The sequence below is a fragment of the Pristiophorus japonicus genome, chromosome 5, assembly GCF_044704955.1.
Source record: "Pristiophorus japonicus isolate sPriJap1 chromosome 5, sPriJap1.hap1, whole genome shotgun sequence".
Lineage (NCBI taxonomy): Eukaryota > Metazoa > Chordata > Chondrichthyes > Pristiophoridae > Pristiophorus > Pristiophorus japonicus.
The window spans coordinates 21,483,257-21,510,327 of record NC_091981.1 but is presented as its reverse complement, the minus strand read 5'-3'; the positions used below and the strand labels follow the sequence as shown (position 1 = coordinate 21,510,327).

The following is a 27,071-nucleotide window of genomic DNA, read 5'->3' as shown; positions in this document are numbered from 1 at the left end:
AGCTATATGCAGTTTGGAAGTGTCTGCAGTGAACTCTCTATCCACTGACACCTCCTTGGAGCAACCTCTCTCACCAATGACAGATCGCTTCCGTCATCTCAACTTCAGCTGCCATCTATTCCAGCAGCATCAGTGCTCTTGAGAAAATCTCACCTTGGTCCTCAGAATCCCAACACGATCAACCCCAACATCACCACCAACACCAAACTTCTCCGCAATCACCTGATGCTGCACAGGACACAGGACATCAGCATCCGACCACATTGCTGCCCGGGATGTCAGGGATGGCCTCACCATGGCCACATTTATTTCACTTGTCGCTGTACTCCCTGGCTGTCACATGATGTACCAGGTTGGCACCACCCCACACCAACACCATAAAGCATCCCTGCAATGTCCAACCCATGCCTTTCACACTCATCATCATTGCGAGGGGTACCCTTATGTCTCACTACAACTCACTAAGCTATTCCAAAGGTTCCCAAGAACTCAAAATGTTCAAAATAAAGATTTCAATGTTTGACAACACATTATCAGAAACTCTACATGAACATTGGCTAAAAGACCCAAGTGCCTATCCTTGTGTGTTGTTAGTTGGTATGATTGGACAAGGATGAGGGCGAGTATGAGATGTGGCTAGTGAGATGGGGATGTGATAATGTAGACAGAGAGAGAGGGATGGGTGGAGGTGCAAGGTAAGTTGGTGAGAGTAAGGATGTGCAGGAGGAGGGTAGAGAAGGCAGAGTGATGGGAATGTGATGAGTGGCACAGCAGGATGAGGTTGAGTAAGGCTTTGCAATAACGTTTCGTGATCTACTGAGATCACTGAAAGGTTTGTGCCACTGCAGCCAGTTCCTCCTGATGACGTTCCTGCTTGTGCCTTCCTGTGAAATGTGCAACCAGGCTGCATTGGTGTCCTGGGGAGGTCTCTTCCGCCCACTGAAAGGGAAACCTCCCTGCGTGCTGTGACCCCCTCCATAAGCAAATGGAGGGAGTCATGGGAGAGCCTGGGTGCAGCCCTGTGCCTTTGTGCAGTGCTGGTCAGTATTTGCAGCACCTCAATGCTGCAGAACACTGACAGAACAACTGTCAAAATCAATGTGGACATGGTCCCTTTAAAGAAATCGACTAATGACGCGTTATCAAATGACGTCATCAGACCCACTTCCTTCAATTGGCTGGGAACCTCTTAGCGTGGGCTTAACAAGCCCCATCAACGGAAGATTCTTCACACAGTGCGGGCTGTAGTGAGGAGCGGGGTCGTCCCCTGCCACTGACCCCAGCTGACCCGGATCCGCCATGGTTGGCGAGATCGCGGCCTGTGTGTGTAGAAGTTTCTTAATTTCGCCCCTGAAAGGTCTGGCTCTAATTTTTAGACCTTGCCCCCTACTCCTAGAATCCCCAACCAACGGAAATAGTTTCTCTCTATCTACCCTATCTGTTCCTCTTAATATCCTGAAAACTTCGATCAGATCACCCCTTAAGCGTCAAAATTCTAGGAAATACAACCCTAATTTGTGTAATCTCTCCTCGTAACTTAACCCTTGGAGTCCGGGTATCATTCTGGTAAACCTACACTGCACTCCCTCCAAGGCCAATATATCCTCCCTCAGGTGTGGTGCCCAGAACAGCTCACAGTACTCCAGGTGTGGTCTAACCAGGGTTTTGTTTGGCTGCAGCATAACTTCTACCCCCTTGTATTCTCGTCCTCTAGATATGAAGGACAGCATTCCATTAGCCTTTTTGATTATTTTCTACCTGTGACGCATACTAAACCTATTTGAATACAAGGTACTGTGTTTATTCTCACCATAACAGACATCAAAATGTGTGACTGGCCTTCATACGAAGTAATGCTTGTGGTGCCTGCACTCTGTACTGTAAGGTCCCACAAAAATGATGGACAGCTGGAAATAAGGGAGATAAAACTGCATCCCGAGACTGAGCCAAACAGCACCACCTGGTTCTGCCGGGAAAAGGAAGCACCAATCCCCCCTCAGTGTTACTTCAAATGGAACATTAATCTTGTGCGGTTTACAATAGGCATGATCGCACCCACGAGAGACTGATTTGCATAACTAAATCTAAAGAATCATCATGGTGGAATTATTACCTTTGAGGGTATGAAGTCATCTGTAATTTCTCCTGATCTGGTTCTTATTTACAGAAATGCGGTTTCTTGGATGATTGCCAATGATTTTATTGAAACTGTTTGAGGTTCTTTTCTCTCAATTACTGGATCAAGGAGTTGCCAACAGCAGGGGAATGTGAATGAGTAACTGTTACTTCTAATGCACAGAGACCTCAGAGGATATGCATGATGAAGAGCATGGTGAAAAAAGCCAGAACGGAAGCTCCAGCTGTTCAAAGCAAGGACCAAGAAAGACTGAAAACCCCGAGAAAGGTTGGGTTTTGATGACAAAACCTGTTGGACTCCCAAAAGATCAAGGGCAATTTAAGGGTATGTTTAAATACATTGAGTTATTTCGATTTGTGTGTGTTTTATGTTATAAATGTTACCTTTTTAGGTGTATATAGTCAGTGTGTTGGGGAAGCACGTGACCAAAGAGGTAGGCGTTGAGGAGGTAAACATGCTCCAGAGAATCTGCCAATACTGCTCGGACGCAGCTGCTAAGAGGTACTGCCCAACTCCCCACATCGAGGGGAAGCATCTGGCCATCACTCAGCACCGCCGCTATGTTGCGTTCAGATGCTGAATTCAGATAGAGACCGGCCTGTAATCGCACTACTTCATGACAACACACACGTTGCTGGTGTAACTCACTTCGCTGCTATAGATCACCAGAAATAACAGCATGGTGTTTTCCCTGGAAATTGATAGTGGAGAGGGGCAGGGGCAGGAGACGGAGATGTATAATAATTTAATGAGTAATACGCTAGAGGTAAAGTTAAGTGACTTCCTATGTCAATTTTTTCAATAGTTCTGTGGTTCAGTGTAGGCTAATGATTTGAATAATTAACATTTCCAGTGTACACTAAAAAATAGGCTCATTTGCCAGCAGCGTGTACATCGTTCGGTTAGTGCAATGTGTAATGCTGTGCTTTTTTTCTAAATCAATTCACGGGATGTGGGCATCGCTGGCAAGGCCGTCATTTATTGCCCATCCCCAATTGCCCTGGAGTAGGTGGTGCTGAGCCGCCTTCTTGAACATCTGCAGTCCGTGTGGTGAAGGTACTCCCATTGCGACTTTGTTATAGGGGTTTGGTACAACTAAGTGGCTTGCTGGGCCATTTCAGGGGGCAGTTAAGAGTCACCCACATTGCTGTGGGTCTGGAGTCACAGATAGGCCAGACTAGGTAAGGGTGGCAGATTTCCAGAACATTAGTGAACCAGACGGGTTTTTACGACCTTACATCTTTGCGTCAGAATCTTTGCCTTAGTGACACAAGCAACAGTGTGCATTACCCTGTGTCAAGAGCTATAGTAACTGTCCTTTATTAAGATGCTGAAATAAGGCAACCAAAGTTTGCGAGTGCAGATGTTGGCGCTTGCTCTAATGGGAGTGCCACAGCAAGTCTGGTTTGGCTGTTTCACGTTTTGAACCAAACTCAATGGGCTAATTGATCAAGTACTAGGGGGAAGTTAGAACAATTCAGCTGTTTTTATTTACAAAAATAACTCCATAAGAACATAAGAATTAGGAGCAGGAGTAGGCCATATGGCCCTTCGAGCCTGCTCCGCCATTCAATAAGATCATGACTGATCTTCGATCTCAACTCCACTTTCCCGCCCAATCCCCAGATCCCTCGATTCCCCTAGAGTCCAAAAATATATCTATCTTAGCCTTGAATATACTCAATGACTCAGCATCCACAGCCCTTTGGGGTAGTGAATTCCAAAGATTCACAATCGTGTGAGTGAAGAAATTCCTCCTCATCTCAGTCTTAAATGGCCGGCCCCTTATCCTGAGACTATGCCCCCCCAGTTCTAGACTCTCCGGCCAGGGGAAACAACCTCTCAGCATCACCCTGTCAATTCCCCTCAGAATCCTATATGTTTCAATGGTCCTGGTATTGGTGGCCTTAACGCCGACTGCCGACGAGTTTTGCCGCTGGTCTTCCCTCTGCCAGTTTCCACTCAGACTGGAGCGGGCAGGAGGGGAGTACCGCCGGGAACCGCCCGCTGACGGCTGCTGGCGGCCAAGTAGCGCAAATGTCCTCCCGCCCACCGAGCTGCCAGATTGGCTGCGTGGAGGCAGGTCTAACCCGGCGGTGCAAAAAAAGGTTAGTGGACATCTTTAAAAAAAAAATTTTGACAGCGTCTTACCTGAATGGGGTCCCCTGAAGATGTTCCGGTGTTTATTTTTTTTTGGTAATGGTTTTTATTTTCAGCTCCTCCACCCTCCCTGGGCCAGACTCCATCCTCGGCGGCACTTGGGCCGTAAGCACATTTGCTGCTGAGGTTGCGAGCTTCCGCCCGCTGCCGCCCAGATTGACGGCGTAAGCCATTATTTTGCCGCCGGACAATACTGCCACCTCTTTTAGAGGGATCTTCCTGGCAAAGTACCGCCCGGTCTCTCGGCAACCATCGGCAGTCCTTTGGGCGGCACTTGGGCGGGCCTTGGCTTCAACCAAGTTTGGGCCCAATGAGATCACCTCTCATTCTTCTAAACTTCAGAGTGCATAGGCTCAACTCCATATCTGGTGAGAGAAAATTATTTCCGAAGCGTAACTGAAACGTTTTGTAGTTGGCGATGTTATTGTAGCGCAGTTCCCCATCACAAATGTGTGTACAAACATGTGACTCCCAGTATGGCCTTTCAAAAGAAAGTCATTTTTGGCCAAATGCCTCTAGAGCATCAGACACAAAAGTGGAAAAATGGATTTCAATTGAGAAAAAAAGAGGGTCATTTTAACTTTGTGCGAGTGTGTAAAACAGGTGATAACAAATCGGCAGCCCGTTTTACATCTCTCCAGACGGAAATAGAAATCAGGAGTGAGGACTCCTAGGTGTCGGTGGGGATGTTGCACTTTATCAAGGAGGCTTTGAGGGTGTCCCTGAAACGTTTCCTCTGCACACCTGGGGCTCGCTTGCCGTGTAGGAGCTCCGAGTAGAGCGCTTGCTTTGGGAGTCTCATGTCGGGCATGCGGACAATGTGGCCCGCCCAACAGAGCTGGTCGGGTGTGGTTAGTGCTTTGATGCTGGGGATGTTGGCCTGATCGAGAACACTGACGTTGGTGTATCTGTCCTCCCAGGGGATTTGCAGGATCTTGCGGAGGCAACTTGGTGGTATTTCTCCAGCGATTTGAGGTATCTACTGTTTATGGTCCACGTCTCTGAGCCATACGGGAGGGCTTTTCTATTTAAAAGCCGGCTGCACAGCTTGCATGGAACACTGAAATCCACAGCTCCTCTAAACAATGCAGCTATGCCAACAGACTCAATGGATTCATGTATACTCCGACAAATTCTGTGCAAACAAAACATACAATCGTAGCACAACCCTATAGGAGGAAGGACAGCCCAACGAAAGAGCACAAAGAGCAATGGACCAATCCAACACCATCTCTAAACAAGTAGTAAGAAATCTCAACTACCCCACCATCTGTACCAGGGTTCCCTGTAATTTTTTTCCCGGGCCAAATGGTCCCTTTAAGGGGCTGCGCGGCCCATTCAAAATACTGTGCATGTGTGGCTCTTCGATTTAAAAGCCGGCTGCGCAGCTTACATGGAACACTGATCGACACCGCACCCTCCCACTTCTAATCCACAGCTCCTCCAAACAATGCAGCTATGTCAACAGACTCAATAGATTAATGTATACTCCGACAAATTCTGTGCAAACAAAACCAATGAAATATTTAACAGCTATTATATTTTAAAACATGAAGCTCACACAGTAAAACAGTGCACACAATATTTTCAAAACTGTGTGTCGAAGCGTTTCAATTATTGCCAGTCATTTAGTTTATTAATGTAACCATTTGCATTTATACAGCGCTTTTAACGTAGCAAAACGCCCCAAGACAGTTAACAAGAGCGATTATCAATGAAAACATTTTTGATACCAAGCCACAGAAGGACATATCAGGACAGATGAAAGAGGTTGGTTTTAAGGAGCATCTTAAGGAGGAGAGAGAGGTAGAGGTGTTTAGGGAGGGAATTCCAGAACTTAGGGCCTAGGCAGCAGAAGGCATGGCCGCCAATGGTGGAGCAATTATAATCAGGGATGCGCAAGAGGCCAGAATTGGAGGAGCGCAGAGTTCTTGAAGGCTTGTAGGGCTGGAGGAGGTTACAGAGATAGGGAGGGACGAGGCCATGGAGGGATTTGAAAACAAGAATAAGGATTTTAAAACTGAGGTGTTGTCAGACCGAGAGCCAGTGTAGGTCAGCAAGCTCAGGGGTGATGAGTGAACGGGAATCGGAGCGAGTTAGGATACAGGCAGTTGAGTTTTAGCTGAGCACATGATGGGAGGCCGGTTTGGAGAGCAATGGAATAGTCAATTCTAGAGGTAACAAAGGTGTGGATGAGGGTTTCAGCAGCAGATGAGCTGAGGCAGGCTCTAAGTCGGGCGATAACAGGTGGAAGTAGGCAGTCTTCGTGATGGAACGGATGTATGGTCAGAAGCTCAGCTCGGGGTCAAACACAACACCAAGGTTGCGAACGGTCTGGCTCAACTTCAGCTGCCAGGGATGGAAATGGTGGGCAGGGAACGGAGTTTGTGGCACGGCACCAAAGACAATGGGGCCGAAACTGCCCCTTTTTTAAAAAAATAAAGAGCAGTTAGAGGCAGTAACGGTGTCCGCCCAGTCGCGGTGGACTCTGACAATTCGGACATTACCCTCTTGATTTTTTGAGATGCAGAACCTCTAGTGCGAACGGCCGTAGTGATGTCATAAGAGCGTGCACCGCTTGACCCCTGCCCGGAAGCGACATTGCCCTCAAAAAATCGTTCCACCGCTTGTCGGTGCCCCCCGACAGCTTGGCGCGGCGGGAACCTGCCAGTGGCTGGGCAGCGCGTCTGTCCTTAAAGGGGAGGAAGAAGCCGGCCGAAGCCCTTCCTGGTGGTCCAGTGGGGGCCAAGTAGACCGCGCATCATCCCTCCCCTTTAAGTGAAGGAGAGGGACGTAGCTAAATGTCAGCGCGACGCGGCGCACTGACGTGCTCAGCGCGACCCGCCTTCCGACTCGCATCCGCCTCAAGGAATTTTCAAAAGAAAAAAAAAAAAAGAGTGCAATTCCCCGCCCTATCGTTTGGGGCAGTAATTCACCAAACAATTTGAATTATCCGCCCCAAATGGGACGGAGGGCAATTCCGGCCCCAATGGCTTCAGTCTTCCCAATATTTCGTCAAAGGAAATTTCTGCTCATCCAAGGCTAAATGTCAGACAAGCAGTGTGATAAATCGGAAACAGCGGAGGGGTCCAGAGAGCTGGTGGTGAGATCCAGCTGATTGTTGATTATTATTAATATGGGAATCAGATGCTCAAGCCTGGGAATTTTGCTGCTCATAAATTATCACAAAAAGCAAGATTCCCGAAACAGTTTCTCAGCCAAGGCCTCAAACATGTGCGGAGAAGTTTGACAAAGATAATATTCTGCTGAAAAACCCCAATAACCGAAACAAATTGGATATCCAGCAGCACAATAAAAGCTGCAAAGTCCCAGCAACTATAGGTCAAATTACCAGCTCACGTTACCAAATTACTTTGATATAAAAATCGAATGTAGTCACAACAGTTGTGATATATATTACACTCAAAATCTCTTAAAAATGTACATTTTTAAGTCAATAGAAAAGCACAAGTTCCCACAACCTGAGACTACAGTCTACCTTGTAATTAAGCTAAATGGAAATATTAATAAAAAGCAAAAAACTGCAAGTGCTAGAAATCTGAAGAGCACAAGTTCTGCTCTACCCAAAATGTCAATCTGTGTTAACAACGATCAAGCAAAGAGTGACATTTTGAACATTTAATATTGTAATAAAACTACTTTTTTGAAAGAGTTATTTCAATTATAGCTCCATAAATTGGTAGTTTGTGACCACCATTTCAAAATATAATTGATTTTTTTATATAAATGGAGTGGCTATCGTTTGTTTCCAATGAAATACATTGTAATTCACATATACCACAATATAAAACACATGCATTTACATAGAATCTTTCACATAGGGAATAGCAAAAACCAGAGGGAACTGGATGAGGAATACATGGAGGATGCGATTAGGGGGGTGGCCAAAAGCTAGATCAAAAAGATGGGTTTTGAGAAGAAGAGGAAAAGAAATAAAGACTTGCATTTATATAGCGTCTTTCATGACCTTGACCTCCCAAAGCACTTTACAGCCAATGAAATATTTTTTGAAGTGTAGTCACTGTTGTAATGTAGAAAACACGGCAGTCAATTTGCACACAGCAAGCTCCCAAAAACAGTAATGTGATAATAACCGGGTAATTTTTTTGTGATGTTGATTGAGGGAAAACTCCCGTTCTTCTTCGAAATAGTACCTTGTGATCTTTTACGGCCACCTGAGAGGTTAGACACGGCCTCAACAATAACAACTTGTATTTATATAGCGCCTTTAACATAGTGAAACGTCCCAAGGCGTTTCACAGAAGTAATATGAGACAAAAAAAAACTGACACCAAGCCACACAAGGAGAAATTAGGGCAGGTGACCAAAAGCTTGGACAAAGAGGTAGGTTTTAAAGAGCATCTTAAAGGAGGAAAGAAAGGTAGAAAGGCAAAGAGGTTTAGGCAGGGAACTCCAGAACATAGGGCCTAGGCAACAAAAGGCACATCCACCAATGGTTGAGCGATTATAATCAGGGATACTCAAAAGGTCAGAATTCGAGGAGCGCAGACATCTTGGCGGGGAGGGGTTGTGGGGCTGAAGGAGATTACAGCGATAGGGAGGGCGAGACCATGGAGGGATTTGAAAACCAGGATTAGAATTTTGAAATCAAGGCGTTGCTTAAACAGGAACCAATGTAGGCCAGCGAGCATAGAAGTGATGGGTGAGCGGGACATGGTGCGAGTTAGGACACAGGCAGCCGAGTTTTCGATCACCTCTACTTTACGTAGGATAGAATGTGGGAGACCAGCCAGGACTGCGTTGGCATAGTCAAGTCTCGAGGTAACAAATGCGTGGATGAGGGCTTCAGCAGCAGATGAGCTGAGGCATGGGCGGAGACGGGTGATGTTACGGTGTTTTAATGTCTCACCCGAAAGACGGCACCTCCGACAGTGCAGCACTCCCTCAGTACTGCACTGGTGTGCTAACCTAGATTTTTGTGCTTAGGTCTCTGGAGTGGGACTTGAACCCACAACCTTCTGACTCAGAGGCGAGAGAGTGCTACCCACTGAGCCACAATGAGGAGAGGCAGAGGAGCTTTGGAAGGGAGTTCCAGAAAGCAGTTGATGGTTCTGCTATAAATGGTAGGCAAAGGGAACTTGAGAAACATAACCGGTTAGTGTCAAGAGGACAAAAGGAGGCTGCAGGGATAGGTGCGTGAGGCTGTGGTGGGATGTGACTGAAGATTTTAAGTTGAATGCATTGTGGGCTGATGTAGGTCAACGGGGATGGGGTGAGTGGGACTGTGTGGAGGACAGGATATAGGAGGCCGAGATATGGACCTGTTGGGAGTCTATGGAGGGAGAGGATGGGAGGCCAGCAAGGAGGATACAAGACAAATTGAGTTTCAAGGTGACAAAAATGCCGATGAGGGTTTCAGAAGTTCCTTAGCTTAAACCCCTATGTTTCAAGTAGCAATAGACACTGTTTAAAATCACTACCTAGTGTTTCTTAGTTAATTGAGTTATTACCTGGTACAAATATTGCAGACGAATTCCTTGCTTGGTTTCTTTGTCTTAATTCGAGGCTCCTTCTCCTCGTGCCTTCCACTTGTCAGACCATTTTCATTTTCTCTCCTCTTTTCCTTTGCCTTCTGATGGGCTTGTCTGCGGTGTTTATTCATCTGCCGCCTGTACTTGAATGTCCGTCCGCAAAACTGGCAGAGAAATGGCCTCGCCTCGTTATGCTTTGCCATGTGTTCCTTCAGTTCAACTCTGACAAAAGCAGAAAATAATTCCATCTCATGCTGCAAAAAAAAGCAGATCACCCTGCTCGTACATAAATTGCTGTATATTGAACAGGCTTTATAGATAATCGAAGGAAAAAGCCCAATGATCGAATATCAAGCGGAGAAAAATGAGCTTTCACCACTTTTTTGAAGACTTTTCTTTTCCCTCCATTTTGATCCCCATTCCTTCTAGAGATGCAGACTCTTGTTGTGGTATGGCACCACAGAGAGGCCATCTACTACCACTCGTCATCTCTGAGTCTGGACACTGTAGGGGTGACAATGATCCTGTCAGCCTGACAGAAACCGGGTGGGCAGGCAGTTAAAGTCACCCAGGGGACACACCACTAACATCTCGCGTGCTTTGATTTATCTTGCCCTTCTGAGCAGGCAGGAGGGACACCTAGCAGAAACCAGAAGGGAGAAGGGTCTTTCTTTAAAAATGCAGCACCTACTCTGATGACATCATCAGGGTCTGACTACTATTTTATCCACAGGCCTGAGCAGGGAATCCATTGTAACTTTCCCATCAGGTCAACCAAATGGGAGGAGGAGCCAGGAAACAGGATCAACAGAAGTCCAAAGAGGGAAGTCTTTTAAATGTTCCTTGTGGGGCCAGATGGAGCTTATTGGGGTTATGTTTAATGAACAATATGGGGATTGTGTTTTACAGATAGTGTTAGGGTGTGTTTTTAAATCCCTCCATGGCCTCGCCCCTCCCTCTCTCTGTAATCTCCTCCAGCCCCACAACCTCCTGAGATATCTGCACTGCTCTAATTCTGTCCTCTTGAGAATCCCTGATTATAATCGCTCAACCAATGGTGGTTGTGCCTTCTGTTGCCTTGACCCCAAGCTCTGGAATTCCCTGCCTAAACCTCTCCTTGCTCCTTGAAAACCTACCTCTTTGACCAAGCTTTTGGTCATCTGGCCTAATTTCTCCTTTTGTGGCTTGGTGTCAAACTTTTTGTCTTATAATACTCCTGTGAAGCAACTTGGGATGCTTCACTACATTTAAAGGCGTTATATAAATACTAGTTATTGTGTTTTACAGATAGTATTTTATGGATAACTTTGCTTCGCTGATGTATTCTGACTTGCAGATGGGCGAGTTGGTTTTGTGCCTGCCCTGCAATAGGCCTTGGTGGCGTGTTGTGTTGCTGTTGTTGCAAATTGTTAGCTGAGTTTTACTGAGAATTAAAAAGCAGGCATCATGTGCCTTTGAATAGTACAAAGGATCCTGTATTTGGTGAATAAGGAGGTTTTTTAATCAAGCAGATATCGGCGGAATAATCTCTCCTTGTTGCCAGAAAAAGGAAGTGTGGCAATTACTTTATGATGACCTTCAAACTTAATCTGGATTTAAGAGGTGTTTTTCGGACTGGTAACCAGAAACTACACGTGACTTTTTATTACAAAAAATTGCTTTTTAGGGAATACAACATTATTAGAAAAACAGGAAGCTTTGACTACTGAAGTTTTACTAAAACAGATAGATTAACTGTGAAATCTAGCCTTCCAAAATCCCTATCCTCTGTTCCTGGCTCCGGGGAAAAGATCGATCTGGGTTGTACATTTCTCTATGGCCATTAACCCTGTGCATTCTGATTCTAGTTAGTTACACCACGGTGTCCCATAAAGTACTTACATTCTGAAGAATCTCTTGTCACACTCAGTGCACCCGTGCGGCTTTATACTGCTGTCGTGGTTGCACAGATGTTTATAAACCTTGCTCCATGCTTCATCTGGTTAAAAAGAAAATACAACTTGGTTTAAATCAATACAGTGCTGCTGGCTTTAATCAATACCTGAAATGGGAAGGCAACTCTAATGTGGGGGGCAGAGAGAAAAAAATACCTTTTGCTCCAAGTATTCCTCCATTATTACTTTCTTTACACAAGGTTTGTGGTAAGGCTCAGCTGGGGCAAGTAACATTAGGCATGCTATAATTGGTGTTACAGGGCAATTAAAGAGGGGAAAATATCCAGGGTTCCTGTTCAGCAATCCCTGCTGGATTGGTGAATGTTGGGTCAGGACAGGGTGGTGCCCGCAGTCAAATAATTTGCTGACTGCCTCTGTCAAATCTCAAAATGAGTTCAACGGTAACTTGGGTGAAAGAGCGCAGAGTGACCATTGCCCATGCAGCTGTGAAAGGAGTCACCATCCTCACAAAAGCAGACGAGGGGCAAAAACCAGTGAGAACGACTTGCATTTTAAATAGCGCCTTTAACATAGTAAAATGTTCCTTGGCGCTTCACGGGAGTGTTATCGAACAAAATTTGACACGTTGAAGACGACGACTTTTCAATCAAACAGGTATCAGCAGAATCATATCTCCTCGTCGCCATGATTTTACTCCCCCCCCCCCCCCCCCCTATTTGTTTTATATATCAAGTGTTTTATAAAATATATGCATCGGCAGATCCCCCTTGGCACAGCTTATGGCAAGTCAGATGATCCACTGTTTCATAACAGGGATGTTATAACATGTTATTATGCACAATGTATGTTGTTTTGCTGCAAAGCTAAAGCTGTGTTTAACCTGGTCACATAGTCTAATTGCTACTTATTCATGAAGGCTAAAAGCCAGCAAATTCCCTGGACCTGATGGCTTACATCCAAGGACTCTAAAAGAAGTGGCTGCAGAGATAATGGATGCGATCGTCCAAAATTCCCGAGATTCTAGACCGGTCCCAGCGGATTGGAAGGTAGCAAATGTAACCCCTCTATTCAAGAAAGGAGGGAAAGAGAAAACGAGAAAACTGCAGGCCAGTTAGCATGACATCAGTTGTCAGCAAAATACTGGAATCCATTATTAAGTAAGTGGTAATGGGGCACTTATAAAATCATAATATGATTAGGCAGAGTCAACATGGTTTTATGAAAGGGAAATTGCGTTTAACAAATTTTAGTGTTTTGAGGATGTAACTGGCAGGGTAGATAAAGGGGAACCAGTGGATGTAGTATATTTGGATTTCCAAAAGGCCTTTGATAAGGTGCCACATAAAAGGTTCCGACAAAAGGCAAGGTCTCATGGGGTTGGGGGTAATATATTAGCATGCAGAGGATTGGTTAACGGACAGAAATAGGGATCAATGGGTCATTTTCCAATTGGCCCGCTGTAACTAGTGGGGTGCTGCAAGGATCAGTGCTGTGGCCTCAACTATTTACAATCTATATAAATGACTTAGATGAAGGGATCAAGTATAATGCATCCAAGTTTGCTGATGATACAAAGCTAGGTGGGAAAGTAAGCTGTGAGGAGGACACCAAGAGCCAGCAAAGGGATATAGACAGGTTAAGTGAGTGGCCAATAAGGTGGCAGATGGAGTATAATGTGAGGAAATGAGGTTATTCGCTTTGGTAGGAAGAATAGAAAACGAGAATATTTTTTAAATGGTAAAAAACTATTAAATGTTGTTCAGAGAGAGTGAGGTGTCTTCGTACAGGAAAAACAGAGTCAGCATGGAGGTACAGCAAGCAAATTGTATGTTGGTCTTTATTACAAGGGATTTGGAGTACAAGAAAGAATGTCTTATTACAAGTAGTCTTTGTAATAAGAAGTCTTACTACAGGGATTTGGTGAGACCACACCTGGAGTACTGCGCAGTTTTGCGGGGCGCGGAGGGGGGGGCGCGGGGCGGGGGAGGGTGTGAGGCAAATAATATAACCACTGCTTGCAGATAAATCCCCTGGACCCGATGGCTTGCATCCTAGGGTCTTGAGAGAAGTAGCAGTAGGGATTGTGGATGCATTGGTTGTAATTTACCAAAATTCCCTGGATTCTGGGGAAGTCCCAGCAGATTGGAAAACTGCAAATGTAACGCCCCTATTTAAAAAAGGAGGCAGACAAAAAGCAGGAAACTATAGACCACCTAGCCTAACATCTGTGGTTGGGAAAATGTTGGAGTCCATTATTAAAGCAGTAGCAGGACATTTGGAAAAGCAAAATTCGGTCAAGCAGAGTCGGCATGGATTTATGAGGGGGAAATCATGTTTGATAAATTTGCTGGAACTCTTTGAGGATGTAACGAACAGGGTGGATAAAAGGGAACCAGTGGAGGTGGTGTATTTCAACTTCCAGAAGGCATTTGACAAAGTGCCTCAAAAGTAGTAATCTCGGGATTGCTACCAGTGCCACGTGCTAGTCAGAGTAGGAATCGCAGGATAGCGCAGATGAATACGTGGCTTGAGCAGTGGTGCAGCAGGGAGGGATTCAAATTCTTGGGGCATTGGAACCGGTTCTGGGGGAGGTGGGACCAGTACAAACCGGACGGTCTGCACCTGGGCAGGACCGGAACCAATGTCCTAGGGCGAGTGTTTGCTAGTGCTGTTGGGGAGGAGTTAAACTAACATGGCAAGGGGATGGGAACCAATGCAGGGAGACAGAGGGAGACAAAAAGGAGGCAAAAGCAAAAGACAGAAAGGAGATGAGGAAAAGTGGAGGGCAGAGAAACCCAAGGCAAAGAACAAAAAGGGCCACTGTACAGCAAAATTCTAAAAGGACAAAGGGTGTTAAAAAAACAAGCCTGAAGGCTTTGTGTCTTAATGCAAGGAGTATCTGCAATAAAGTGGATGAATTAACTGTGCAAATAGATGTTAACAAATATGATGTGATTGGGATTACGGAGACGTGGCTCCAGGATGAGCAGGGCTGGGAACTCAACATCCAGGGGTATTCAACATTCAGGAAGGATAGAATAAAAGGAAAAGGAGGTGGGGTAGCATTGCTGGTTAAAGAGGAGATTAATGCAATAGTTAGGAAAGACATTAGCTTGGATGATGTGGAATCTATATGGGTAGAGCTGCAGAACACCAAAGGGCAAAAAACGTTAGTGGGAGTTGTGTACAGACTTCCAAACAGTAGTAGTGATGTTGGGGAGGGCATCAAACAGGAAATTAGGGGTGCATGCAATAAAGGTGCAGCAGTTATCATGGGTGACTTTAATATGCACATAGATTGGGATCGCCAAACTGGAAGCAATACGGTGGAGGAAGATTTCCTGGAGTGCATAAGGGATGGTTTTCTAGACCAATATGTCGAGGAACCAATTAGGGGGAGGCCATCTTAGACTGGGTGTTGTGTAATGAGAGAGGATTCATTAGCAATCTCATTGTGTGAGGCCCCTTGGGGAAGAGTGACCATAATATGGTGGAATTCTGCATTAGGATGGAGAATGAAACAGTTAATTCAGAGACCATGGTCCAGAACTTAAAGAAGGGTAACTTTGAAGGTATGAGGCGTGAATTGGCTAGGATAGATTGGCGAATGATACTTAAGGGGTTGACTGTGGATGGGCAATGGCAGACATGATGGATGAATTACAACAATTGTACATTCCTGTCTGGCGTAAAAATAAAAAAGGGAAGGTGGCTCAACCGTGGCTATCTAGGGAAATCAGGGATAGTATTAAAGCCAAGGAAGTGGCATACAAATTGGCCAGAAATAGCAGCGAACCCGGGGACTGGGAGAAATTTAGAACTCAGCAGAGGAGGACAAAGGGTTTGATTAGGGCAGGGAAAATGGAGTATGAGAAGAAGCTTGCAGGGAACATTAAGGCGGATTGCAAAAGTTTCTATAGGTATGTAAAGAGAAAAAGGTTAGTAAAGACAAACGTAGGTCCCCTGCAGTCAGAATCAGGGGAAGTCATAACGGGGAACAAAGAAATGGCAGACCAATTGAACAAGTACTTTGGTTCAGTATTCACTAAGGAGGACACAAACAACCTTCCGGATATAAAAGGGGTCAGAGGGTCTAGTAAGGAAGAGGACCTGAGGGAAATCTTTATTAGTCGGGAAATTGTGTTGGTGAAATTGATGGGATTGAAGGCCAATAAATCCCCAGGGCCTGATGGACTGCATCCCAGAGTACTTAAGGAGGTGGCCTTGGAAATAGCGGATGCATTGACAGTCATTTCCCAACATTCCATTGACTCTGGATCAGTTCCTATCGAGTGGAGGGTAGCCAATGTAACCCCACTTTTTAAAAAGCGAGGGAGAGAGAAAGCAGGGAATTATAGACCGGTCAGCCTGACCTCAGTAGTGGGTAAAATGATGGAATCAATTATTAAGGATGTCATAGCAGCGCATTTGGAAAATGGTGACATGATAGGTCCAAGTCAGCATGGATTTGTGAAAGGGAAATCATGCTTGACAAATCTTCTGGAATTTTTTGAGGATGTTTCCAGTAAAGTGGACAAAGGAGAACCAGTTGATGTGGTATATTTGGACTTTCAGAAGGCTTTCGACAAGGTCCCACACAAGAGATTAATGTGCAAAGTTAAAGCACATGGGATTGGGGGTAGTGTGCTGACGTGGATTGAGAACTGGTTGTCAGACAGGAAGCAAAGAGTAGGGGTAAATGGGTACTTTTCAGAATGGCAGGCAGTGACTAGTGGGGTACCGCAAGGTTCTGTGCTGGGGCCCCAGCTGTTTACATTGTACATTAATGATTTAGACGAGGGGATTAAATGTAGTATCTCCAAATTTGCGGATGACACTAAGTTGGGTGGCAGTGTGAGCTGCGAGGAGGATGCTATGAGGCTGCAGAGTGACTTGGATAGGTTAGGTGAGTGGGCAAATGCATGGCAGATGAAGTATAATGTGGATAAATGTGAGGTTATCCACTTTGGCGGTAAAAACAGAGAGACAGACTATTATCTGAATGGTGACAGATTAGGAAAAGGGAAGGTGCAACGAGACCTGGGTGTCATGGTACATCAGTCATTGAAGGTTGGCATGCAGGTACAGCAGGCGGTTAAGAAAGCAAATGGCATGTTGGCCTTCATAGCGAGGGGATTTGAGTACAGGGGCAGGGAGGTGTTGCTACAGTTGTACAGGGATTTGGTGAGGCCACACCTGGAGTATTGTGTACAGTTTTGGTCTCCTAACTTGAGGAAGGACATTCTTGCTATTGAGGGAGTGCAGTGAAGATTCACCAGACTGATTCCCGGGATGGTGGGACTGACCTATCAAGAAAGACTGGATCAACTGGGCTTGTATTCACTGGAGTTCAGAAGAGTGAGAGGGGACCTCATAGAAACGTTTAAAATTCTGACGGGTTTGGACAGGTTGGATGCAGGAAGAATGTTCCCAATGTTGGGGAAGTCCAGAACCAGGGGTCACAGTCTAAGGATAAGGGGTAAGCCATTTAGAACCGAGATGAGGAGAAACTTCTTCACCCAGAGAGTGGTGAACCTGTGGAATTCTCTACCACAGAAAGTAGTTGAGGCCAATTCACTAAATATATTCAAAAGGGAGTTAGATGAAGTCCTTACTACTCGGGGGATCAAGGGGTATGGCGAGAAAGCAGGAAGGGGGTACTAAAGTTTCATGTTCAGCCATGAACTCATTGAATGGCGGTGCAGGCTGGAAGGGCTGAATGGCCTGCTCTTGCACCTATTTTCTATGTTTCTAAAAGGTTACTGCACAAGATAAAAGTTCACCGGGTTGGTGGTAATATGTTAGCATGGTTAAGGATTGGCTAACTAACAGAAAACAGAGAGTCGGGAGTCATTCTCAGGTTGGCAATCAGTAACTAGTGGGATGCCACAGGGATCAGTGCTGGGACCCCAACTATTTACAATCTATTAATGACTTGGAAGAAGGGACCGAGTGTAATGTAGTCAAGTTTGCTGACGATACAAAGATGGGAGTAAAAGCAATGTGTGAGGAGGACACAACAAATCTGCAAAAGGACATAGACAGGCTAAGTGAGTGGGCAAAAATTTGGCAGATGGAGTATAATGTTGGAATGTGTGAGGTCATGCACTTTGGCAGAAAAAATCAAAGAGCAAGTTATTATTTAAATGGAGAAAGATTGCAAAGTGCTGCAGCGGGACCTGGGGGTACTTGTGCATGAAACATTAAAAGGATAGTATGCAGGTACAGCAAGGGATCAGCAAGGCCAATGGTATCTTGGCCTTTATTGCAAAGGGGATGGAGTATAAAAGCAGAGAAGTCTTGCTACAATTATACAGGGTATTGGTGAGGCCACACCTGGAATACTGTGTGCAGTTTTGGTTTCCATATTTCCGAAAGGATATACTTGCTTTGGAGGCAGTTCAGAGAAGGTTCACTAGGTTGATTCCGGGGATGAGAGGGTTGATTTATGAGGAAAGGTTGAGTAGGTTGAGCCTCTACTCATTGGAATTCAGAAGACTGAGAGGTGATCTTATCGAAACGTATATGATTATGGGCCCAAGTTTCCACATGATTCGCGCCTGATTTTTTGGAGCAACTGGTGGAGAACGGACTATTTTAGAAATCGCAATTCTCCACATTTTTTTTCTGCAGTTCTAGTCAGGTCGAACAGTTCTAGTTTAGAACAGAAGTTTTTCTTCAAAAGGGGGCGTGTCCGGCCACTGACGCCTGATTTGAAAGTTTTCACAGTGAAAATGTACTCCAAACTAAAGTAGAATGGAGCCAGTGAAGATTTTTGTAGAACTGAAAAAACCTGTTCTACACATTAAAAAAATCAGGCGCAGGTTCCAAATTAGGCGTCCAGAACGAGGTGGGGGGGGAGGGAACTCATTAAATTCGACAATAAATCCTTATTTATACTTCTACAAATATTATACAAATAAATCCAACCTGAATAAACATTTATAAGCCAAGAAAAGATTAAATAAACCATCTTCCTACCTGTGTGAAAGTGCTTCTCTGCAGCCGTTCGTGTCGCTGAGAGAGAGAGAGAGAGAGAGAGTCGGGTCTCGGGGGGGGGGGGGGGGGGGGGAAAGAACGGGGGTCGGGGCGGGGCGGGGAGCGGGTGTCGGGTCTGGTCGGGGGCGGGGAGCAGGAGCTGGCCGTGGGAGGAGCCTTATTCACGCAGCCCCAGTGAGGCCATTCGGCCAGGGCTAGGGGCTGCGTGCTTCGGGCCCCTCCCACACAGTTCGGCGCCTGGAGCTACTGCACTTGCGTGCCGACTGTAGCGCGCATGTGCAGAGGTCCCGGCACTGTTTTCAGCGCCGGGACCTGGCTCCGACCCCCCACAGCTCGTGCTGCGCCGCACCGAGGGCCAGAGGACCTGTAAGTAGGTGGAGAATACCGAGGATTTTTTTAGGCGCCGTTTTAGGTGCGAAAAACGGGCGCCCAGCTCGGAGGGGCGCCCGTTTTTTTTCTTGTGGAAACTTGGGCCCATTGAGGGGGCTTGACAAGGTGGATGCAGAGAATATTCCCACTGGTGGGGGTGACTAGAACTAGGAGGGCATAATCTTAGAATAAGGGGCCTCCCATTTAAAACAGATGAGGAGAAATTTATTTTCTCAAAAGGTTGTAAATCTGTGGAATTCGCTGCCTCGGAGAGCTGTGGAAGCTGGGACATTCGAATAAATTTAAGACAAAGATAGACAGTTTCTAACCCGATAAGGGGTTATGGGGAGCGGGTGGGGAAGTGGAGCCGAGTTCATGGCGGAGCAGGCTCGAGGGGCCATATGGCCTACTCCTGCTCCTATTTCTTATGTTCTTATTGCTGGGACATCACTGTAAATTATCCTATTTTAAATGCAGCTCGCACCCACGACCTTCTGACTCCGATGTGAAAGCGCTAGCCACTGAGCCGAGGCTAACAGCTCTATTTACATACAGTTGACCACATTAATAATGGATAACTTCTGTAACACTAGATATTCCAATAATTTACACGGTGTTTAACTTGGGTAGTGCCATGGCATAGTGTTCCATGTTGTTGTGACACAGTATGACCTAGTTCATTACGAGCTTTTTGGTCAGAGGTAGACACAGATCCAAGGTCAGATGCCTTATCCCAGCAATTAAGAAAAATAAAGCAAAGTGAATCATCGCAAACCAATTTTATGCACCTTAGGCTATCGCATTATGTGAGCAGAAGCATAGGAACACACCGACTGTCAGTGACAGAAATTATGCGCAATGCAAAGTTAACCAAAACGAGGAAAGTCGTTTTTAAATTGGGCAGTAGCAGAACAAAAGTTACCAGAAGTAGAAACCTTCATCACATTTAAAAAGTACTTGGATATGCACTTAAAAAGCCGTAACCTACAGGGCTACAGACCTAGTGCTGGAAGATGGGATTAGGCCAGGTAGCTCTTTTTTGACTGGCACAGACAAGAAGGGCCGAATGGCCTCCTTCTGTGTCGTAATTTTCTATGATTTTTATGATAGGTACAGCTCAGAGAGCTATAAATTGTTACCACTGTTGCAATATGGCAATGGACAAAACATACTTTCTTGAAAATGTAAATATGCTGAAAGAAATCTAAAAATAGCTGTCTGGGAGGTGCTTGGAGTAAAAGTTGAATTTCTAAAGTAGGAATAATCTGCTCCTTTATCTCAAGTGTCCTCTCTGTTTCCATTACAGGACTATACTGAAATCCCCATGGGTGAATTTACATTTTGACAAATTAGAAAGATATGCAACAGTACAAATATATATATATTTTTTTAAGTGGCAGGACTGAAATTAAAAACCAATCCATGCCCATGGGGGATGGGCTTTCCAGTTTAATAAAAAGTACAGGCTCACTGACTCCCACAATGACTTGGAGTATACGTCTTCCTAACCTGCTTCCGGTAAGGGATGCATTTCCTTCTCCCAATTACTCCACCAATCAGAACACCTTGCTGGTGGAGTGGTCTGAATCCTTGGTGTCAACCTGCCTTTTCCTTCTACCTGGCCTACTAAAGTCTCCTCCACCTTGCCCACTTCCCTTTCCACCATCCCTTTCTTTATTCACACAATCTGTGTCTCCTTATGTCCTTTGTTTCTTTCTTTATATATTACAACAGTGACTACGCTCCAAAAGTACTTCATTGGTTGTAAAGCGCTGAGATGTCCAGTGGTCGTGAAAGGCGCTATATAAATGCAACTCTTTCTTTTATACTTCCTATTGTCTTCCGTTTATATTACTTCTGCTACTATACTATTTATTTTCCTCTTTGTGTGTGCTTTTATTGTCCTGTCCTCCTCCCCCATGTCCTTTTTTTTAAATGCTGCTCGTTAATAATTTAGTTCTGATAAAGGGCCCACTGCTAAAACATTAATTTATCTGTTTCTCTCTCCACAGATGTTGCTCAACCTGCTGAGTGTTTCCAGCATTCTCTGTTTCTATTTAAGATCTGCAGTATTTTGCTTCGGCGATTAAGCCTGCAGATACACCTCCTAACACTGTGTACATGTTCGTTTGTGTGTGTGTGTGCGCATGTACATACTGCAGCTTGTTTTAACTACTCTCGTGGAGAATGTAACGATGTGCAATCTGTTACACTTGAAAGCGATCATCCCTTTCCCCCTCCCGGATGCTAACCTATGCTCGGGTATGGCCCTATGGGTGTTGACTGCTCTCTGGCTTTGCCACCCACATGGCCAAGCTTCATGTGAGAATCTAGATGAAGAGGGGGGTTGCATGCAGAAATCACAGTAGAGCCTAATCCTGTCCCCCACGCAAGTACATTTTCCAACAGGAGTTACTAGAAAGCATCACGAGAGGAAATCCTGGTTGATTTTTCTTTTCGCTAGCTCAGGGTTGCCGAGGCCAACCACTCAACTACTACTCCAGCTGAGATAAGTGGACTCGGCACAGGCTAGGGATCAAACCAGGGACCTGTTTCTGGCGGGGGCGGAGCTCACCTCTTACAGAAGGTAGGGGGTTGAACCTCCCTTATCCGGAACCATCGGAACCTGGCCTGTTCTGGATAAGAGATTTTTTCCGGACAAGGGGTGGTCACGTTAAATTGGTGCAGGTACTGAGCAAGGGGATATCGGGGCTGGGAGAGCAGCAGAGAATTCATGGGGGTGGGGAGGAAAGGGGGGGGGAAAAAGAGGTGGATCGTGGGGTCAGGCCAGCGATTGCGGGAGTCAGCAGTGAGGAAAGACTTCATTTGTTTATGTCGGAGTTCAGCACATGCGCCACCCGGTGGCCGGGAATGGTTCTGGACGAAGGTTGGTTCTGGATAAGGGTGGTTCAACATGTACTACATTACAACAGTGACTGCACTCTAAAAGTACTTCATTGGCTGTAAAGCGCTTTGAGACATCTGATGGTCGTGAAAGGCGCTATATAAATCCAAGTCTGTCTTTCTGTCTGGAATTCAAGGCCAGAGTGGTGATCTGGACTAGTTTTGATCGCCTCGATGGGTCGGAGAAGAATTTCCCAGATTTCTTTTCTCCAAATTGACCTTGAGTTTTGTAATCTCTTTTTTTTTGCCTCTCCCAGGAGATCACATGATTTCAGGTGGGATGGAGTGTATATCTTGTGATACACAAGACTGTGTGGGACAGGCTCGACAGGCTATTTACCTGTCCGTCATTGTTCATATGCTCATAAGATGGGGGTGGACTCGGCAAACAAAAATAAAAAGCAACGGGTCAGGGAGTTCTTCCCAAATTCCTGGGGAGCAGGGAAGAAAATTAATAAAACCTACCAGTAAAATCACACTGTGTACACTTAAAACCATCCTCATAATGGCAGGCAGTATGCAAATCTCTCACATTCTCCGAGGAATAGAAAGATGGACACTTCGGACAGTAGAAGAGGCCTGGCTTTTGTTGGTGGCTGACTTCGTGCAGTCTCCAAGCGTTTTGCCTCGTGAATACCTTCTTGTAGGTCCACCTTCCAGCATTGTGGCTCTCGAGGTGCTTTTCCATCAGGTTCCACTCGGTCGTGCAGGAACTGCAGTACGTGCATTTAAAGCATGTGTCCCCATCATGACAGTTCAAGTGAAGGTCGTAAATGTCTTTTGCCTTCAAGTCCAGTTTGCACAACTCGCAAAAATAATGTTCATTTTTCAAAGCCGTTTGGGAGTTTCCAGCATGATTGGAACGTTGCTTTTCACTCCGCTTTTTCTTTTTCGGCTGCCTTTGCTTCTTGGGAATTGCACGATCGCCATCAGCTTTCTGGCAGTAGGCTTCTAAGCTCACCGTCTGGGTTTTATTATTATTGGATATCCGACAGAGGCCCAGAGACATAAGATGCTCTGACTGAGCCTCTTCATCGTCTTCACCCATACCAGGCATGGCTGTCCCAACTGCGGCTGGCTGTAGCCCCGATGCCACAGGGTGGGGTCCATCTAACTGAAAAGGTGTAGGCTCCCCTTCAAACAGCGTGTTGACCTCACACGAATCATCGGCGTGCAGACTATCATTGCGCCCTCCCAGTCCCAATTCGCAGGACACGGGGCTAATATTGTGAAGCATCCTGTACATTGGAAGGAGAAAGGACATCCTCTCGAGGTTGTCCACCATAATGTCCTCGGCCGCTTTACTTTCCATGTCCATGTCTACCTCCGTGCTGTATGAGGAATAGTGTTCAGCGTGGCAGGGACCAGCCATCTTCTTAGAAAGCTGGTCGTCGGCCTTGGGTTTGTGGACGTCTTCCATGTGAGAGTTCATTTTGATCTTCAGGCTGCAGGTGAATGCACAGATTTTACATCTGTAAACTTCGACGAGGAATGCCTCCACGAAGTTTTTAAACTGCCGCTCTATGCCTTCCATGTTGCTTACGCATAAACTCGACGTGGTAGTCTCTTCGGACAAGTGTAAAGTCACTGGCTGAATGTTCTGGAAGATAAATCTTGCTTCATTCATCTTCTTTAAAATGATCATATCTGCAAATACAGATGATAGATTGAAATGGCAAACCGTAAAATCCATTACATTCGCCTACTGGTTTTGTTTTCCCTGCTAGTTCAACCCTACTTCAAAGTTTATGATCTGGCAAACTACAGCAGAATGTAGCTCTTCAAATACAATTCATGACGTTAAAAATATTATTCTGTCGAATGCCTTAGGATACTCAAGGTCAAAGAATGATTAACTCTTCATTTTAGATTGTGAGGTATATTATTACCCATGCTGATAGCCAAAATGGAGGTTATTAAATAAATCAAAATAACAAAGAAACAAGAGATTGAAATTCCTGGTTGGCATGATTACAGGGTGAGCTTTCCCATTACATATTCGTATTGACTTTATCTGTAAAATTAAATGGGCACAATTTCCACCCCTTCTGCCTACACTCACCTAAACCTAGAATGGGGTGTGTGGTGAAATATTGTACACTTTTGGATTATGAAACTTTCTGGATTACTAAATACAAGTTGCTGCTGTATATTTTGTGTATTCATATATACAAAGACAAATATCAATCCTAATTCTGAACCAAAACCATGCACATAAAGACACTGGCAGACCCCTCCTTCCATAACACTGGCTCCCAATACTGTAAGTGCCTCCCCCACTCCCCAAATACTGCCAGACCCTTGCTACCATCAGAAACACTGTACGAGATCCATTACTAATTAATAAAATTCCCATCTCGATGTATAAATTCATCACATCTCTTATTACAATGTGGGAAAGGACATGGGACATTTACAAATTGTCATTTTAACAATAGACTAAAATCTGTTCTAGGGACCATACGGAACTTGGGGGGGGGGGGGGGGGATTTTTAACAGTTAAAACAAAACTTCAGCCATCGAACCGCCTTCGTTGAGTAATTTACCAGTCAAATATTTTGCCCTTCCTCTTAAAATCCTAACTCCACAGCTGGTTACAAGCTGCAACATCTGTGAACTTTAAAACACAGAACAGACTCCTGTGCAGAGAGACTGGGCCTTTACCAAAAGTGTCCCACTGCACTACCAGTTCTGATGTTTTTTCTGAAAATGTTGCTTTGACTTTTACTGAAAAGGCTGGCCTCCACTGCCCACATTTTTCCGTAACTCTCACAATTTTGCACTCTGGCCTGTGCTGTATAATGTCAGTCACACGCGACAATATTGCGTGTGTTAACAGTAGTTCCCAACAGCTGTCCCGTGGAAAGCGATGGTAAAAACAGGAAAACATCAGGAAAAAACCACTAAATATTAACCTCCCCCAACATCTGGATCAGTCGGCAAATAAAGACAGTAAGTGGAATTCTTGCTGATAAACTTGTGTTAACAATCGGTAGGATTACAGACCTCGGGCAGGACGGCGGCTGAGTGTAAAGTGCAGTTTATCTGAGCTGATCCACGGGTTGCAGCCTCAAGAAAGCGACAACTTTTGCTGTTCTGCTTGAATCTGACGGTGCCATTAGGCCGCGAGACAGAGACATCTTCTCCCCCCCTCACTGCAGGACCGAAAAGGTGCGCGCGACCCTCCCCCGCACAGTGCGTTCTGGGAGTTGCAGTCCAACGCGTGACGTCACAAACGCCCCGAGCGAGAACTACACTTCCCATAATGCAGCAGCACCGTCATAGGCAGTCCTCAGGTGGCTGAACAGTCCAATACTGGAATTACAGCCCCTGTCACAGGTGGGACAGACAATGGTTGAGGGAAAGGGTGGGTGGGACTGGTTTGCCACACGCTCCTTCCACTGCCTGCGCTTGTCCTCCACATGCTTTCGGCAACGAGACTCGAGGTGCTCAGTGCCCTCCCGGTTGCACTTCCTCCACTTAGGGCGGTCTTAGAACATAAGAACATAAGAATTAGGAACAGGAGTAGGCCATCTAGCCCCTCAAGCCTGCTCCGCCATTCAACAAGATCATGGCTGATCTGGCCGTGGACTCAGCTCCACTTACCTGCCCGCTCCCCGTAACCCTTAATTCCCTTATTGGTTAAAAATCTATCTATCTGTGACTTGAATACATTCAATGAGCTAGCCTCAACTGCTTCCTTGGGCAGAGAATTACACAGATTCACAACCCTCTGGGAGAAGAAATTCCTTCTCAACACGGTTTTAAATTGGCTCCCCCGTATTTTGAGGCTGTGCCCCCTAGTTCTAGTCTCCCCGACCAGTGGAAACAACCTCTCTGCCTCTATCTTGTCTATCCCTTTCATTATTTTAAATGTTTCTATAAGATCACTCCTCATCCTTCTGAACTCCCACGAGTAAAGACCCAGTCTACTCAATCTATTATCATAAGGTAACCCCCTCATCTTCGGAATCAGCCTAGTGAACCGTCTCTGTACCCCCTCCAGAGCCAGTATATCCTTCCTTAAGTAAGGTGACCAAAACTGCACGCAGTACTCCAGGTGCGGCTCACCAATACCCTATACAGTTGCAGCAGGACCGCCCTTGGTCTTGGGCCAGGGATTCCCAGGTGTCGGTTGGGACGTTGCATTTTATCAAGAAGGCTTTGAGGGTGTCCTTGAAACATTTGTTGCGGAAGTCCAGAACCAGGGGATATAGTCTAAAGATAAGGGGTAAGCCATTTAGGACTGAGATGAGGAGAAACTTCTTCACTCAGAGAGTTGTTAACCTGTGGGATTCCCTACCGCAGAGAGTTGTTGATGCCAGTTCATTGGATATATTCAAAAAGGAGTTAGATATTGCCCTTATGGCTAAAGAGATCAAGGGGTATGGAGAGAACGCAGGAAAGGTATAACTGAGGTGAATGATCAGCCATGATCCTATTGAATGGTGGTGCAGGCTCGAAGGGCCCAATGCCCTACTCCTGTACCTATTTTCTATGTTTCCTCTGCCCACCTGGGGCTCGCTTGCCGTGTAGGAGTTTCAAGTAGAGCGCTTGCTTTGGGAGTCTCGTGTTGGGCATGCGGATGATGTGGCCCGTCCAACGGAGCTGGTCAAGTGTGGTCAGTGCTTCGATGCTAGGGATGTTGGCCTGATCAAGGACGCTAACGTTAGTGCGTCTGTTCTCCCAGGGGATTTGCAGGATCTTGCAGAGATATCACTGGTGGTATTTCTCCAGCGATTTGAGGTGTCTACTGTACATGATCCGCGTCTCTGAGCCATACAGGAGGGCGGGTATCACTACAGCCCTGTAGACCATAAGCTTCGTGTCAGATTTGAGGGCCTGATTCTCGAACACTCTCTTCCTCAGACGACCGAAGGTTGCGCTGGCACACTGGAGGTGGTGTTGGATCTCATCATCGATGTCTGCCCTTGCTGATAGTAGGCTCCCGAGGTATGGAAAGTGGTCCACGTTGTCCAGGGCCGAGCCGTGGATTTTGATGACCGGGGGCAGTGCTGTGTGGCGGGGTCAGGTTGGTGGAGGACCTTTGTCTTACGGAGGTTTAGTGTAAGGCCCATGCTTTCGTACACCTCG

At 45.8% G+C, this 27,071-nt stretch overlaps 1 protein-coding gene across 1 annotated transcript in view; it reads right to left on the bottom strand.

The window, feature by feature from the left end:
* Positions 1–25,123, bottom strand: part of LOC139264233 (zinc finger protein 431) — a 59,161-nt gene extending 34,038 nt beyond the window's left edge. The window contains exons 1-4 of the mRNA XM_070880373.1: positions 24,984–25,123; positions 22,443–23,624; positions 11,692–11,788; positions 9,790–10,032 (exon numbers count right to left, since the gene is read on the bottom strand). Coding sequence (XP_070736474.1) covers positions 9,790–10,032; positions 11,692–11,788; positions 22,443–23,622 — 1,520 coding nt within the window. The 5' untranslated portion in view covers positions 23,623–23,624; positions 24,984–25,123. The remainder of the gene's footprint in view (positions 1–9,789; positions 10,033–11,691; positions 11,789–22,442; positions 23,625–24,983) is intronic.
* Positions 25,124–27,071: the final 1,948 nt, after the last annotated feature.